The sequence below is a fragment of the Pochonia chlamydosporia genome, chromosome 1 (assembly GCF_001653235.2).
Source record: "Pochonia chlamydosporia 170 chromosome 1, whole genome shotgun sequence".
Taxonomy (NCBI): domain Eukaryota; kingdom Fungi; phylum Ascomycota; class Sordariomycetes; order Hypocreales; family Clavicipitaceae; genus Pochonia; species Pochonia chlamydosporia.
The window spans coordinates 5,359,906-5,377,133 of NC_035790.1; the positions used below are offsets into that span (position 1 = coordinate 5,359,906).

A 17,228-nucleotide genomic window follows, 5' to 3' on the forward strand; every position below is an offset into this window, starting at 1 on the left:
ACCTTCTTATTTGTGCAGGTTCTGTGAAGAGAACGCGCGCAGGACGCGTCCTCAATACCGACCAACTTAATGAATCGATGATATTGCACTTTTGGGAATAAGCAACCATGTCTGGGCACGGCGATTTGCAGGAGCTGCTGCGGATGTTCACTTCACGCAAGGTTCCCATGATCGCAGCCATGGGCCACGTCAAGGCACTCCAATCTAAGAATCTACGAAGGTACATTCACTTCGCATACACGGAGCACGGACAATAACCCAACTAAGCAACATTTAGCATTGAACAAATTGCCGAGGCTCCAGCGTCTGCAGTAGAATCCGCCATCTCAGACGCCAAACTCGCCAAGTCATTTCACACGGCGTGCAAAACGCACGGCAAGAAGGCAACCAAGCGTGCTGCTGAAGAGCCAACCTCGCCCAACGCCAAGAAACCTAGACTGGAGCCTCATAAGCGGGATTTGGACTATAGTTCCATGAGCGCAGAGGAACTTGAAAGTTCGCTGAGTTTGCCGCTCGTGGAGGATGAGGAGGTCATTCGACGGACGACAGTTGTGACGAATAGAGCGCCCCTTGTGCTTGCGTTTGCGGTGGAATTGCTGCGCTTTACTATGCCGGAACAGCCGCCGAGTAGCAGGCTGAGCTTAAGTCAGGCGGTTGTTAGTGCGAATTCGAGATCAAAGGCCATTAGTATTGGGATTGAGAAGGTACCGCCGGGGGGAGAGGAGCAGATTCCAGAGGGGCAGCCAAAGGTCAAGGTTTTGGGGCGAGAGATCCCAGTCTTGAAACGGGGTGGGTATACGTGGAAGTCGGACGAACAAGGTGAAGGCACAGGTGTAGCAGATGAGACGAGCAAACAAGAGTCATCGTCTGGGCAGCAGCAGAAGACGTGGACGGCCAGCCAGAAGCTAACATCCAAGGGATCGACGTTTGTAGCTCACGCCGCGAGTTTATCGTCACCTTCACTGCGGGCGAGTTTGATGAAGGGTCTAATGGCAGATAAACCCGAGTTGGAAACTGCTACACACAATGCGTGGGCCGTACGATCCAGTTATGGTAACTCTCCTCTGGTACAAGAAGCCTCATTCGATGATGGAGAGTCCGGGTGTGGAAAATTCCTGCTACAGGTTATGCGAGAAGCAGACGTTACGAATACAGTCGTTGTGCTGACGAGGTGGTACGGCGGCATCATGCTTGGCCCGGATCGATGGCGCCTGATGAGAGAGAGTGTCAATGATGCTCTGTCGTCTCGTCGTCGAACATCTTCGCTGGCAGGGGAAGCGCTGTGGGGGCTGGACTTTGAGAACAAGAAGCCGTCTCTGACGACCGTGGGGATGCCTATTCACCGCCCTGAAGGCGCGAGGAACTACCTTCTTCGGAGTTTTGCCACGGCCTCGGTTGACGGTGGTGGGAGTGAGGGCAAGAAGACGCTGGCGGCGGTGAATGAGGAGAAGCAGGAGAATCTGGGGCGGTTGCTCGGGGCGTTAAGGTTGTTGTATAGGAGCTGGGCGGGTGTTTTGCGGAGGGATGAACTTGATCGTAGGGCTTGGAGCTGGTACGTTTCTGTTCGGCCGGATGTGGAATCTGGGCCGTCAGGTTGGGGCGCCAAGGGGCATTTGAATCTGGGTAAGATTCTGGACTTGAGGAGGGAGGAGGGTTCTGGAGGCGAGAAGGCTGCTGGAACATGATTCAGGCGTGGTGTATGGGAATGTGTGACGCTCGTGTTGATATCCTTCTTGTGTATATGGTTGGTTTTGTTACTATAACGAGTTACGATATTTTGGTTATGCTGGATGCTGGGTCCTCACGAGGTTGTGGAGATGAAGTGCTTCCTGGATGGTTGACAACTCGGGATGTGTAGCAGACAAACCGTATGTTGACAGGGTTCGGGTATTGAATCCTGGTTGGTGACTGCGGAGTTATAGGCGAGATGTTTACGGACCAGCTTCTAGGGGGCATCTCGAGGAGGGCAAGTCTGCCCGAGTTGAAGACATCGACAACGACGAGACAATACATTGGCTTGCTCCGAAATTGGATGTACAGTCTGTGGTAAAAGTTAATTGGTCATATCCCAGTACTCACGAGGACATCTCAGTGTGCCTCAGCACACAACGCGAGGTGAGATATGTTTCCCATGTTTAAATACATTTGACTCCTCACTGTAGGTACATGGGCGGTGAGATGAAATCGTCGTTATTGATGTAGACAGCTCACAGCCAGCAGTGTAATGTGTTCAATTCAAAGATTTGAGGATCATTTTGGAAAATCAGCGAAGACGGAAAAGAGAGCAGGCATCAATATTGTTCCTAGTTGGAACCATGCGTGCTGAAGCCAGTGAAAGGTCTCAAGTCAGAATTCATCGCAAGATGCCAGCGGTCAGTCGAGGCGGAGTTGTGATACGGCCACCATTGATCACAAGTTAGGCCCTCTATTAGTCAAATTTCATTCAAAAACTGACTACGGTATATGCCAATGCAAATATAGCAGAACGGGATGTCGGTAAAGAGGGCTGGCGTTGTGAACCTTTAATGTTCGTCTGCATTGAAAGCAAAATGGTCCATGTCTATGTCTGGTCTGGCTTATCGATATGCCCCGCCGTCAACGACGCGCGACACCAGCACACCAGCTGAAGAGGTGCTAGTCTAAACCAAATTGGGCACCTTCAGCCATAAAATTAGGCTGTGACTGGCCTGGTTGCTCCATACACAGGTTGGATGTCAAGTAAACACAACAAACAGGGATCGAAGCTCAAAACAGACCAGACCAGACCTGACCTGAACTCAGTTGAGGCAAGTTCTCATCCCAAGTGATATTGAAGTATTTTCCATCTCAATCTCTTTTCTATTCTGAGGGAACGACTCCTTTTACGCCCACCGCTTGTTTACTAACCCACAGCAATCCTCTCTTTAACCCTTTGGATATTCAAATTGCATTGCAACCCAAGGTTGCGGTCCAGTCAGTCCCTTGCCCACAATTTATTTGCCAGGGCGCGTCTCCCGCCCCGCGCCATCAAATCGCGAATCTTGTGTGCAGCGTCTGTCTGTCTGTCTGTCTGTTGACCCCTCGCTTGCTCGCTTGCCAGGGTGACGACACCGTCGGCGAATTTCTTCTTTCTGCTTTGCCTCACCAACCCTGCGTCATTTCATTCCAAGGGAGTCAGCCAGGGCAGTGGCAAGCGTCTCCATTGTCGGCTTCACATTTTCATCGGCGATAATCACGACACTCGAGGGACGTCGGTTTTCAATCTTGCACGTACGCTGTGAACAGTCTGCCCTTCGCTGACTGAGGCCGGTGAATTTTATACCCGACAACAGCACAACCATCGACTACCTTTGGATCGTTGTTGCGAGGCTGCAGCCCCGAGTCGTTGTACATCATGGAGAACTACCAAAAGTTGGAAAAGGTCGGCGAGGGTGAGTTCACGGACATGCACTTAACACGAGGCACAATTGCTGGGCTGCTTCCACGCAGGCACAAATACTGCCCCTCATAACCTAACACACCAGAGTCCAAAGAAAAATAGAGTGAGTACGGCATGCTGATTTTACCAGGCACATACGGTGTTGTCTACAAAGCGCGAGACCTTGCCAATAATGGCCGCATTGTCGCCCTGAAAAAGATTCGGCTCGAAGCAGAAGACGAAGGTGTCCCCAGCACCGCCATCCGGGAAATCTCTCTCCTGAAAGAGTTAAAAGACCCCAATATTGTCCGACTATTCAACATTGTTCACTCGGATGGCCACAAACTCTACCTTGTCTTTGAGTTTCTAGACCTAGATCTGAAGCGATATATGGAGGCGCTGCCTGTCAGCGACGGTGGACGTGGAAAAGCCCTCCCCGAGGGATCTTCATCGACCGTTATGTCGCTGGGCCTTACCGACGTGGTGGTCCGGAAGTTTATGATGCAGCTGTGCGACGGAATCAAGTTTTGTCATTCCCGACGAGTGCTTCACCGTGATCTGAAGCCGCAGAACTTGCTCATTGACAAGGAGGGTAACTTGAAGCTGGCTGATTTCGGTCTCGCCCGTGCTTTTGGTGTGCCTTTGCGGACGTATACACATGAAGTGGTGACGCTGTGGTATCGAGCTCCCGAGATTCTTCTCGGTGGACGACAGTACTCGACTGGTGTGGACATGTGGTCGGTTGGCTGCATCTTTGCCGAAATGTGTACACGCAAGCCCTTGTTCCCTGGTGACTCTGAGATTGACGAGATTTTCAAGATTTTCCGGCAAGTTACACGCTCTGGCCTCGGGCAACGAACTTGTCTACAACACTTACAGCGTTTTTATGTGGAATTTGAACTAATTCTGTTGTATGTTTTAGAGCACTTGGCACTCCGGATGAAGAAGTTTGGCCCGGCGTCACTTCATACCCTGATTTCAAGTCATCATTCCCCAAGTGGAAGAGAGACTATAGACAATCACTGTGCCAAAACCTCGACGAAAAGGGTTTGGAACTTCTCGAAATGATGCTCGTATACGATCCTGCCGGCCGAATCTCTGCCAAGCAGGCGTGCAACCACCCTTACTTCGAAGACTACCTCGCTGAGCAGCAGGAAGAAGTTGGGCGTATGAATGGCTACTACAATTAGAGACTGATAGTACGCCCAGGTGCCACAAGACGCTAATGCTGGAACAAACGTATTCTAACGTGTCTAAGTTATCAGTGAAGACGCAAGTATCATAGCCAACCGGGTTTTCAGGATACCAACACGGCTACAAATCTGCAGAATTTCGACCACGTAACACGACGGCTAAACAGTCCTACGGCCAACACACATATTTCTGTCTTTATCCCGCCTTTTCAGCTTATATGCCTCGCGAAGATGAAAAATTTGTAATGGTGGGGGGTGGAAGAAGAAACAAGAAACTTGGCGATCCCCTGTTTGATTTCACGACGGCTGTTCTGGCTGACCAACAATGCGATCCTGCTGTAAGGCATACACGTCGTTGAAGCTAGTGGACTTGTCGTGTTTGACACGTTGGAGTTGGACAACCAATGGTGTCATGCATGAAGTTGATGGTGGCTATGGCTGAAGGGGAAGAAGAAGGAGGAGGCACGCTTCGTCGTGAGGCTGAATATTTTCCTTTTGTTTTCATTTATGTACGGAGTAGACGAGGGCAAACTGGTTCTTGGTTCTTGGTTCTGGGTTCAGGTATGCAGGGCAATAGACTTATGGACATTGACACCGCCTCCCTGTGCAAACTGGTGTGTTGGATTTCACTACCGCCTCTGGATACCCGCATACATGGGCGTCAAGCCGTCCATTCGGGCAGTTACGCAAAGTTCATGTCCGGCGCTATCTGAAACTCGTCGACATATCCAGGGTACGCTAGATCCCAAACTCCATCAATCCCAGCCAAAATTGGATTCCGGTCAAGATGATTGGCAAATTAACCGCAGTCCTCACCGCGCCAGTTTTACAAGATGAAGGATATTTTTAAACCCAAGCTACCCGCGGTGGTGATGCATGATAAGACGACACACCAAGTCTGCAGGGCGCTTCATGAAACCGCCAGAGCATATAAGCGCGCACATCCCTGCGCACAAGTCGCAGACTTTGCACCACAAAATAGCCCTCAATTATTCTCAGGGGTTTTATTTTTCACAGCTAGCACAAATGTACTGCAGCTTTCCATGACATATTTGGTCTCAGGTTCAGTCGTGATACCATGTTACGCACTGTCTAAATTGAGGCTGAGCAACCGGATGTGAAAATGTCCGGTCACCACTTTTCCGGGCCTGCGAAAAAGCAATCTCATGGAATTGAATTGGTATTTTAATTTCGGCGAATTCATGCTTTATCTACCCTATTCTGAAGCCACGGGGTCCGAAGTATGTTGGCGAAAAGGCAATATGTCTCGGCGGAAGCCGGCACGACCGAGTTTTGAGTTGGCGGTGGCTTTGGCTTTTGGCTTTTGGCTTGGTGGAGGGTCTGGGCGCGCGCCGCGGTCCGGGAAGGCGACGGGTGTGAGTGTCGGGTGAGATGAGTCCGCGGTGGGTGTGTTGTGTTGGTCCGGGGATTGATGATGTTTGTTTGGAGTTGGTTGGCAGATGTTGTGAGGATGGTGTTGGTGTATTGCAGATGTTGGAGGATTTGAACGTGAAAGGCTCTGGTTGCGAATGGGTGAAGGAGTTTGCTGCTGTGGATGCGAGGGTTGGATGGAGTGAAGCCGTGTGATACCGCACATGTAATTACAGTATTCTTGATGTCACCAATATATTCGAGTTGATGACATAGAAGCCATAGCATCGAACTCGCTCTCGTATCAATGGTTCGCCGACTCGTCAATGCAACTCAAGGACATGCTTGATACTTGACCATCTACAATACATGCAGCCAACGTTGCACCAACCCAGCCAAACCATCTCGTACTCCCATTCCCATTCCCAGCAGAAAACCCAGCCCGATCGATCCTTCTAGCACGTCCCTACCGTATTCTCTCAAGCTTCTACCAAATCCAGATTACCACCCTCGCTGCATAGTCGCTGACACGTGGTGAAACCGGGCAGACCGAGCAAATTACTCAATTTGGGCCGATACATGCGAAAACCAATATCACGATCTCATGCATCTCATCTACATAAAAAAAAAAGAAGCACCAATGACGCCATACAAAGTCCAAGGCCAAGCATGTGAAGGTCTTTTTTACAAGGCAGTGCAAAAAATGCGACAAAAAAAATTCTAAAAATTCAATCATTCCAAGACATACATATTCCTTGGCGAGTCGTAGCTCTTTGCTCAATGCTTTGCACAGCCATTGGATGGAATTCACCGTTGGGTGAGTCTCCAATCGCAGGTTTTTTTTACCGGCAAGTCGGCGGGGCCGCATCAGCCACAATTTGAACTTTTATGTGTGGCTTTACCCAGCGCTGACAAAAACGGCTGGATTTGGCATACCATGTCAAATCGAGGGGACGATGAGAGGGTCAAGGGTATCAGCAGAGTCCCAGGGGGGGGAGGGGCGTGTGTCTGGTGTCATGCGCATGGGGTTTCAGGGCCATCGGGTAACCCAATCAGCGCTTGGGCCAGGTGCATCTGCCAGAATCTGGGGCAGCCTGGCGAGTTTGCTAAAATAGTGGGGGTGGGTTTCGGTTGGTTGGCAATTGGACTCGGTTTGACTTGATCTGGTCGGCTTTGTTGGGCGGATGTGGGGCTGGTCTGAGGAGGAGAAAGAGGCACGAGGCACTTCAAAGATGGACAATTTGATGCCAGGGTTGTCAAGGCGGGAGGGGAAATTTGTCCATCACGAAAAGTGAAGCCGAAGGCAAGGGAAGGGAGCTGCCGTGTTGGTGATTTAGCTCGGCGAGAAGTCCTTCCGCCGAGCACGCCAAGTTGAGCAGATGAGATGATGGGAGCTTTTGGTCTCTCTTGGCTCTTGTTTGAGGCCAAGATGTGCAAGAGTCTCGGCGGCATTAATACGATGTGGTGCACCAGCAGGATTTTGAACCAAGACCTTTACCTAACATGCCGAGTCGAACTATGGAAACGTTGCCTACCCCGGACACTAAGAAGACGGTAAAGTGGAATATCAGACAGAGTTACAAATAGTTACGTGCCCATGCCGAGCTGGGTGTTTAACACGGCCCTAAAAGCGCTAGTATTGCAACGCAGGCGTAACGTGATAGACGACCTTGTCTGACATTTTGTCCAATTTCGCTCGGTGCTAAAATGGCAACAAGCGTCGATTATTCCCACAGACAAGAGGGCAGGCAACGTAGTTCATATCCTTGATACAGGTTTGTCTCTGAACGGCTGTTGAGGTGGTGATCTGCCCTTTCGTCACACTACCCGCCCTTTTTGAGACGGTGGAGTAGTGTGATGCTTCTCCCTTGACAAGGTGTGATGTGCACACAGGTTTGTGATGGTGTTGCGGGCGGGGGATTCTTCAGCAGATACGTGCGTATTGCGATGGATGTGATGTGTTCCTATTTTCTTGTCATGCCGTTGGGGAAAAAAGATACATGACTGTGGCCATTTCTTCTCCATCAGTCTGCCGACTTGGTTGGTGAAGATGTGGCGCATGGCTTTGTGACCTGTCGCGGTCATCAACCCACAGGTATGGGTAGCAGGCTCAGCATGTGCACTTTATTATTCAACACTTTTTGTTCTCTCAATAACTACAGCTATTACATCCTTGCACATGGAGGTAGAAGAGCAATTTTAAAATCGATCATATGGTCGTGGATTTTTATCCCGTGCAGAAGCCTCCCAAGTTGAACTCAATGCTACCCTCCACGGGAACACTTGCAGCAATGCCGTCCTTCACAAAGGGCCATCAAGAACAAGTCATTCCCAAAGAGTCATCATCTTGATGAACCAGGGGTCCTCCCTTCTGCAAAAGTCTTACTAGGTGGATGAATGACCAGTGCATCGCACCCTTTCACATACCAGTTTGGCTATCCTGTCTGGGTGAGTGTGTGTGGCTGCCTGGCTGACCTGGTGAGAGGCTCGACTCTCAAGGGCGTAGTTTAGATTGCGCGCTCTGATTTTCGGCCGGGTCAGCTTGATGGGTGAAGGTTGATGGATGGCGTCGCTGGCGTGAGTGGGCACGGGCGCGCTGATTCAAGACATGAGCCAGGCTACTCCGTAGGTGGTGATGGTGCTGGGGAAGGAACATTGAAGGCTGTGAGATTTTGGGAGCTGGAGACAATGGCTGGTGTCTGGTGTTAGTTTGTGGTGCTGTGGAAGTGATGATGTGTGAGAATTCCATCGGCTTTTTCAGGTTTCATCGACGGGATGCGGCAATGGTTATGGCTGGTGATTTGCCGGAATGAAGGGGCCGTGAACTTTTGAGATCCTGGTGGTTTTGTAAATCAATATGCGGGATACTGTAAGTGAGCGCCATTATGAGTTGAAGCAATGATACCCGAGAGAGGTACGGAGTAATAACAACGAAGATTTGCACCAACTGCCTCTTGGTGAGATTCGATGCCGGGTCTACTCCATGCAATAGTAGATGTTGGCTGGTCTATTCCCACACGCCCCCACTCATTGTGCTGCGATCGGCCCTCAACTTGACTTGGCTTGACACTTTGACACGCCATAACCAGGGGTGTTCCCGCCAAAATCGCCCTCGGCAAAAGCCACACCTCACCCGGGACTGATACGGGATTCTCGGGCAAGTACACGTAAATGTATGGTAGCTAACAGATCGGTACATGTGCAATTAAAAGCCAAGAATCGTTTTGGGACGAGGCTTTCAATCGGAGACCACAAGGGCCGATTATCCAAGACGGAACCTGTCGATATTTCGCACATTACAGTACCTGCCGTATAAATTGGAACAAGGGGTGACTGCCAAAGCACACTTGGAATTGCTAGTCTACCTGAAATGTCGTGGGTCTAATAAGCCTTTTTTTGCTGATGTTCGCTGCGGCTGATGACATGGCTAGAAAGTAGAGCTGGCAATGCATTCCAAATAAGTGGTGCTGGATGCTGGACTCGCCCGCAGTTTCGCAAGATAACCCAGAACGGTAAACCAAGAAAGCAGCCAAGAAAAAGAATTCGAACGACATTTGTGACACGGCTGTGTGCTGTTACCGAACATTACCATTGAAACGGAGCTCCCCCGTCGACGGAATCTTCCATCCCCGAAACAACGGAGCAACCCTCCTCTACGGAACGAACAGCCAAAAAAGCAAATGAAACAAAATGCGATGCGAACAAGAGGCCCAAAAAAAAAAAAAAAAAAAAAAAAGGCACAACATGCACATACATAGTGGCAACAAATTACAAACTCGACTTGCTGGGCCGTATCGTATTTTATCCGGCACTTTCCCCTGCATTTAGGTTGATGCATGCAAGATTTGTGGCTCACACAAGCCGTCTGGTGCTTGAATGGTTGATGGGGAAAATAGCGGTCCATCAGACACAAGACACACGAGGCCAACCAAGTTAAGTGTCAAGGTCCGAGCGACAAACACATTCAGGGGCCCTAGTGAAGAGGGCAGTATTTTTTCTTTTCTTTTGATGTTTGTGACAGGTTTTTTTGCGGTTGAGCTTTCATTACGGCCACTGGTTATGCGTTGGACTTACGGTGAACCTGAGCGATTGTCAAAACGTGCATGAGGAATATTGATCCTGGTTATTCTGGTTGGGACAGCGATTGAACGGTAGTTGTGCTTGCAGGGTACAGGACGCCAAATTGCAGCGATTGATGCCATGTTCATCAACAAACAAACAATGCATTGTGAATTTGCAATATTGTTTTTTGTTGTCTCCGTTCCTTCCACGTCAATGGCTGCCTTGGTCCCAAGACGACATGGACACAGCCTCGCCAGAGGAGCCTCAAACAAGGAGTTGGAGCAAACTGCCAGTTGTCAGACGCCTCCTGAGTTGACGCCCGAACAGCATGGCTCCATTTCCAAAGTTCTTTGATGGTCTGACAGATAGGCCATGCACAGAGTATCGATTGGACGGGAGTGCAGACGAGAAACCTGATGGGAGAGGCTTGGGATGGGGGTTGGGGGGTTGGGCTCTTATTTTTGGCTGGATCTTCATACCAACCGGAGGCACTGGACTGGACGGGCAACGTGAAAGTTTCAAAGGGCCAGGCGCAGAAGCCGCCTTTGTTTCATGATGTGTGGTCGATGAACCAATGGTTTGGCGGCCAACCGTGTTTCGTCGTGAGGAGTGAGGAGCCAAGGAACACTGAGGAGCGACGACAGCCAGTCAGCGTACAGGAATAAGCCGCCTTGGTCTTGTCTGGTTGACTCCACCACGAACCGAACTCGTCCCTCTTCACCAGTTTGCCAGTGAACAGGAACCAGAACCAGACAGGAACAGGATTCAAGAAACATGGGCCTGGCAGCGTTTGGAAACACGGGAGGATCGAATCGTTTGGTCTTGAAGCCCTGGTTTTGACCTCCCACCCCGGTCGTCTCAGCAATTGCTTGTGCCAGTGGTGTTCGCCACGAAGCAAGGCATTTCTTCCGCTTTTGGATGCGGATGCGGCATGCCCATCCATGCTCCTTTGATGAGGAAGATATAGGTACATATGGAGCACGTACGTGTTTGTTCTCGTCAGGCTGCGGCGGTGGGACGGCGATGGTTGGCGGAGGGTTCGTCAACAGGATGATGCACCCGGGCTGGAGATGGAGATGGGCCAGCTGCCAAGCGGTGATGGACACGCATCGCCTCATTTTGGAGACGGGAAATGGTCTGATCCATTCAATGTTCATTGTGTGCTCAAGTGGTTTGGTGAGTAAAGAGTCAAGTATCAGAGTGCAGCTGCGACTGCGACTACAGCGGCAGCAGTAGCCTGATGCTGATACAGGCGCGCGGGCTGAATCGATTCGCAGCCGACGTCTTTCTTCCCTTGCGCCAGATCAGACTGGGCCAGACTCACCTCTGGCCAGGGGTCTGTGGCTGTATTACATACCTAGGTACCTACCTAGGTACTCCGTACACGGCCACCAAAACCATTTTGGCTTGCCTCCTCGTCCAATGTCCCATTACTCGGTACTTGGGCAGCGCAAGTAGCCAAGCAAACCGTTAAAGTAGCATGCAGGTGTATTTATTGGCGCTGGACTGTCTATTCTTGTCCGTCCTGTGCATCGTGCAACCAGACAGCTCACTCGTGCCGCCGCCGGCGAGTAGGAGTCGAGCCGCCATTCATTCATCAACCGCCGAATCTTGACCCATGCAAGGTCTCAAGGTCTGGCCTCCCCTCCAATCTTTCATCCTTGATTTGCCTGCTATGCACAAGGAAGATTAAAGTATTGAAGAATTCGAGAACATTGAAAACAAAGTTCCGCATTACTTATTCACCGACCCTCCCGTTTCAATTCATCTTGCCCTCGTCTTCTTTTTTCCTTCCTCCATTGCATATACCTTGTTCAGTCTGAACAATTCACAATAGCCCCCCTTTGACTGAGGAATTCTGTCGGGGGTAGTATTGAAGGGAGGCTTGCCCCGTTTCTTATTTCCTTTTCGCTACTTCTGCCTATACTCTTTTGTTCAAAGTGGTTCTGCTGCAGGCTCAGTTTGCTAGCTTTTTATTTGCTTTTTTTTCTCTTTCTTTCGGCACCTTGACCCTTTTGGCTCTGTGTTCCTGACTGGTTCTGATACTGAACACTTTGCCCACTCGTCAAACACATCAATTGGTTCGCACTCGAACTTGACCCATCACACGCAGAACAGCACTTCCAGAGACTGTGATCGCCAGAAAAGTGCATACCACTTAAGCATCCCCCAGCCGGCATCTGGAAATTATTACGTGACAGGACGCTTGTTACTTTTTCGATATTCAGATTTCCCGAAGCGAACGATTTTTTCCAACGCAACTTTACGCGCGACGCTACGACGAACTCCCTGGTATCGGAATCTCACAGCAAAAGCGAACTAGGGCAAAACCAGACGTAATTAATACGGGACAGTTAATTAATTGTTACTTGATAATTTAATTTTCGCCCTTTTCACCTTTTGGACTAGACTACGGCATATCGCAGCTTCCCTCTAGTGGTTGTCCATAGCAGCAGGTGGTGCACGCAATTTGCCCGGCCTCCCTTTCTATACGTTTTTACCAGGTGTTGGATTCCAGCGGTTCGACAAACCCACAATTTCGCTGCCTGCCAGACAGGGAAGTGACGAGGCAGGCGCTGCAGCTCTCACACTTGCACTTGCCCCCAGTTGACACTCTGGACACTCAACTGAGTCCCAACCCCAGTCACGCATTCGTCGTCTCCAGTTCTGCACTCCAGCACACGGCTCAACCTCCAGGAACCCAGCATCCAGCCTCTCCCTTGCGTTTGTCTATCTCAACTATTGAGACTCGGCGCAGAATTCGAAATTTCACTCTAGCTTTGACAGCCTCTATAAAACTCTGCTGCTCCTACCGTCCTCTCTGAATTCGCTGGTTCGGATTTACATTGGGACACTTGACCTCACAACCAAGATACCAGACGAGACAGTTCATCTCGTGCTTGGCATCTACACCACCGCTGCCTATATCCGATATAGCCTGGTTGATCACTCTTTTGACCGCATCGGTTCCGTGTGCCACAGCCAAATTACTATTGACCGACTAGACAGTCAAAACTCTCTTTTTGTCAATCTTTCGACTCTCTTTTTTCCCACCCGTGTCCGTTGCATCGTTTGCCCTGCACACGCCACGCCGACCTGCGTCCTGCACTCACCGCTTCACAACTCACCACATCCGTGTCAAAGGCATTCAAAACGATTTGACCACTCTGCTCTCTGCGCAATATTCTTTCTCTAGTCTTTTTCTTTTAAAGGAAAAAAAAAAAAAAACTTTTTGCCGCATTTGGGTTGAACTTGCGTTGCCTGTGCGCTCAAGTGTCTGCGAAAAAACCAGACAACAAAAAAGACGCCTACGGGAATAACAATACGTTGTCCTCGTTTGCAATAATAGCAACAACGACAGACGGACAGACGAACAGTTCCAAAAAAGAAACAGCGCACTGTTTTTTCTTAAACCGGCTTCATCGCCGACGAACAAAGAACAACCGCTTGCAACTTGCACAAAACTTGCCATTTACTTCTGCTGGATCGGAAGTTGGACTTTTTTCGTTTGGTCTTTATTTTACACTCGTCACCTCATATTCAAGCCACCACCAGGCTGTTAGTTACCGGCTCAACCTTCCGGTGTGCGCATTACGACAATCGACGCCATCTCCGGACTTGTCGGCGACCAAAAAGCCCCCATTTCGCGGAACTCAAAATATTAGTCGGCCGAGGTCAAACGGTAAACGGCGTCACCCTTTTATTAGATCCAGCCTCGTCAGACGATTTTTTGGTCTTCACAGCCTCGCATCGGAGAATACCTTGACTGCGTCCCGACGACGTTTACGCAACACGCGGGAAACATCGAGCCATATCAACCGCCACCCGACTTATTTGAACTATTCGGGCGTTCGGCCAATTCACCAAGTGCTTGCTTGTCAGCCAACACAGACCGACAGCTTTTGGCAGTAAACTCCGTCGTCAGTGCAATCACCTGACTCAACGCAACAAAGAGTCAACGCGGCAATACGACGCTGAGCAACAAAGCCACGTGTGGACCTTGACCTGTCTTGCCTTGGCACGCTCCAGCCACAGTTGCAAATCTTGGCCCGCTTTTTTGGCAAAGATAGAAGCAGCACAGTCACATCGACGCTCAATTTGATCCACACTGCACTGACTGCTGCACCGCACCAGCAAAGCAAAAGCAACGCAGAGCAAAGCAACCAGACAAGCCAGACCAGACACATTCGCGGCCTATTTGCCACAAGCGGTCAACTTGTTTTGTTCGTGCTCGTTCCTTACCTACCTACGCCGTGAATCCTTTTCGTCGTCTGGTGCCCAGTTGATATCCGGTTTGGTCGTATATTCGCTCAGCCCGTTGCATCCGCAAACACGCAAAGAGCAAGCGTCGGCACTCTGACCTGCATCATTTTGCATCATTTTGTCTTGGGGCTTATTGTTCCCTGCCAAAAAAAAAAAAAAAAGGTACAGTACTGTCTCGTCTCGCTTGTTCGCCATCTCGCTCTCATCACCGGTCAAGCGACCGGCCAAGCAAAGAAAATCCCCCTGGTGAGAGATCTCCCTTCCCCTAGCAACTCTAAATTCGACCCGCCTCCCGGTCGCTCGTTGTCGCTCGTCCGTCCTGGGACGCAGGCAAGCAGCGCACGCACAACGGCAACGCCTCGTGTGCCCTGCTGGATCAGATCCTTGTCGACCTGGCCACTAGCGATACTAGCGATCCATATTGATCTCAGGCGCACCGTCCGTCTCCCGCCAGCTTGGTACCTGCGCCCCTCGAGCGCCCCTCAAAGCATTGGCCACCGTTGAGTGCTGCTCTCGTACTCGCTACGGACGCCTTGGCTGGCTGGCTGGCGGGCTTCGGCGTGGGGAGTGTACAATAGTGCGTGCGCACTGGGGGGCCAGGTTGACTGGAGTTGTTGTTGTTGTGTTGTTGCTGCTCGTTGATTACACGCTCAAACTGTTCTTGCGTCCTCTTGCTGACTTGTGCTCTCTCGCCTGCTAGAATTCGGGATTCGCATCTCTTACTCCGGAGACGTCGCCCCCTGCAGGAAGCCACAGCACCCGCTCGTGCGGCTTTGACTCAACCTCCCACCACCATAACCATACGATCCTCCGACTGGCACACCACACCAGACAGTTGTTGACGGTCAAACCCGCCGGCTGGATTGTCCCTTCCCATCCCATCCAATCCACAAGACACCAATCTTATCCACACCTCCCTCTCTCCACAATCCGGGCCTCACGCCTCCTCGCCCCACCCTCCCCTCTTCTGTGGCACCCCCTGTGGCACCCCCTGTGGAGTCCCAGCTGCCCCCTGTACGCTCAGCCCCGTGCTCCTAACGTCACCTACTGACGAACGACCACGGGCCTAAGCCAGCTGGTCATTCGCCTCCAAGTTCAGGTCAAGGTCTGGTCTAGAGGCCACATGCGCATGAGCCTCTGCCCTCCATTGTCTGACTGACGTCGAGAACCAAAGCTTTTTACTTGTCGGAAGTCTCCCTTATTTTACTTTTTCTCCTTCCCATTCCTCAACTCTAATACAGTATCGGCCGCCTTCCGATATTCATATTATAATAAATCGCCCGGCCCCTTCCCACTTTCCTGCCAGGCTGCGATCGATCTTCCCCTTCATCCCATCTTTCCCCCCCCCCACCACCACCCACTTACACCAAACGGTGGTCGACCCTCTCTCACCTACTCACAACGTCGCCTCTGCCATTACGACTCAACATCACATATACTACTAATCCATCATGGCGATACGACAACTGACCATGGACGAGCTCAACCGGGCCGCCCTTGACCAATTTGTATATCAACCTGTGAGCCGGGAAATGATCACGTTTCTCGCCGAGGCCGCTCACAATGTCATCACATGCGATTCGTCCTTGATGCCGCCAAGCTCCACGAAGCAACCTCAACAACAACTGTCACAACAACAAACTCTTCCTCCCACACCTCCGAGGAGTCCTGGATCTCAAGCTGCTGTTGCTGCTGCCGCGGAACCCGTCGACAATACATTGCCTACACTTGAGGAGTTTATCACACAGCTCGTCGTCTCATCCAATGTTCAGGTCCCGACGCTCATGTCAACACTGGTTTACTTGACTAGACTCAAGTCGAAGCTTCAACCCATGGCCCGTGGCCTGCGATGCACCACTCACCGCATCTTCCTCGCCTCACTTATCTTGGCTGCCAAGTACCTCAACGACAGCTCACCAAAGAATAAGCACTGGGCAAACTACACTCACATCAACACTGATTTGTACAGCTTCGGATTCAACCGCACCGAGGTCAACTTGATGGAGAAGCAGCTACTTTTCCTTCTCGAGTGGGAACTGAGGATTTCTGAGCAAGATTTGTACCGCGAACTGGATTCCTTCCTTGAGCCACTCCGCACTCGAATTGCGGAGAGACACACCAGAAAGATGCGCCATCGCGAGGAGAAGAGACGCCAGCAAGAGGTGAATGCACGCTACCCCAGCCCTCCTGCCTCTCGAGGCCAGTCTCGATCTCGAAATACCAGTCCGGAATCTGCCCGCTCTACCAGCGGTGGTTCCATCACGCCCCCTGGTCTCACTTATAGCAGCTCAGCCAGCTCGTACGCTTCATCCATTTCTTCGAGCCGACAGCAATCTCGGTCCACAACCCCATTGGAGTCGAATCCCTCCCCGTACATGTACGAAATTTCTCAGCCACAGGACAGCCTTTACGATTCCCCCATTGAGATCGTCTTGGAAGCGGACCTTGCCAAATCAGCACCCGAGCCTCTATCCTCGGGCAGCCGCCTGCTTCCGTACGAAATTTCCACAGAACAGTATCACCAACTCCAAGACGGTTCTGCCAAGAAGCGACAGAAGCGAGGCATGTGGGGACGACTGCTTGGTGGTAGCACTGTTACAGCACGATAGACGGATGTCCCGACATTTCGCATGACTTCGATTATCATCCTATTCAATTCTATTTTGTCATCGACGGCGTTGTGTTATACACTTTTAGGGTTGCATTTTGTTTTCATTCATGTGAATCACATTTTTTTCACAAGAAAAGCATGGCGTTGCGGGTACTTTCTTCTTCTTTTAGAGCATCATCGCTCTACTCAAACAGGGCGAATAGTATTCATCGCATTTCATTTTCTCTACAAATTTCCGACAACATGACACATCAAACAACAACAACAACAACAACAGTTTCCTCTTTTTAATGCTCGCTTAGGCCTTTTTGCCACCCTTAATGCGTCCCAC

At 50.7% G+C, this 17,228-nt stretch overlaps 6 protein-coding genes across 6 annotated transcripts; 5 read left to right on the forward strand and 1 right to left on the reverse strand.

Annotated features, from left to right (window-relative positions):
• Positions 1-107: 107 nt before the first annotated feature.
• Positions 108-1,685, forward strand: VFPPC_01399 (impact; the record flags this gene model as incomplete). The annotated part of the gene is made up of 2 exons (XM_018281235.1): positions 108-220; positions 278-1,685. 2 exons carry the CDS (start codon positions 108-110, stop codon positions 1,683-1,685), a joined length of 1,521 nt encoding a protein of 506 aa, XP_018149846.1.
• Positions 1,686-3,373: 1,688 nt separating this feature from the next.
• VFPPC_01400 (cell division control protein 2) lies at positions 3,374-4,587 on the forward strand (the record flags this gene model as incomplete). Its single annotated transcript, XM_018281236.1, has 3 exons — positions 3,374-3,404; positions 3,549-4,224; positions 4,320-4,587. 3 exons carry the CDS (start codon positions 3,374-3,376, stop codon positions 4,585-4,587), a joined length of 975 nt encoding a protein of 324 aa, XP_018149847.1.
• Positions 4,588-5,423: 836 nt separating this feature from the next.
• VFPPC_18712 (hypothetical protein) lies at positions 5,424-5,711 on the forward strand (the record flags this gene model as incomplete). The annotated part of the gene is made up of 1 exon (XM_022430283.1): positions 5,424-5,711. The coding sequence occupies one exon, from the start codon at positions 5,424-5,426 to the stop codon at positions 5,709-5,711; it is 288 nt and encodes a 95-aa protein (XP_022285973.1).
• Positions 5,712-9,837: 4,126 nt separating this feature from the next.
• On the forward strand, positions 9,838-10,068 carry VFPPC_15358 (hypothetical protein; the record flags this gene model as incomplete). Its single annotated transcript, XM_018293111.1, has 1 exon — positions 9,838-10,068. The coding sequence occupies one exon, from the start codon at positions 9,838-9,840 to the stop codon at positions 10,066-10,068; it is 231 nt and encodes a 76-aa protein (XP_018149848.1).
• Positions 10,069-10,541: 473 nt separating this feature from the next.
• On the reverse strand, positions 10,542-11,141 carry VFPPC_13074 (hypothetical protein; the record flags this gene model as incomplete). The annotated part of the gene is made up of 1 exon (XM_018290851.1): positions 10,542-11,141. One exon carries the CDS (start codon positions 11,139-11,141, stop codon positions 10,542-10,544), a length of 600 nt encoding a protein of 199 aa, XP_018149849.1.
• Positions 11,142-15,737: 4,596 nt separating this feature from the next.
• On the forward strand, positions 15,738-16,895 carry VFPPC_13075 (cyclin; the record flags this gene model as incomplete). Its single annotated transcript, XM_018290852.1, has 1 exon — positions 15,738-16,895. One exon carries the CDS (start codon positions 15,738-15,740, stop codon positions 16,893-16,895), a length of 1,158 nt encoding a protein of 385 aa, XP_018149850.1.
• Positions 16,896-17,228: the final 333 nt, after the last annotated feature.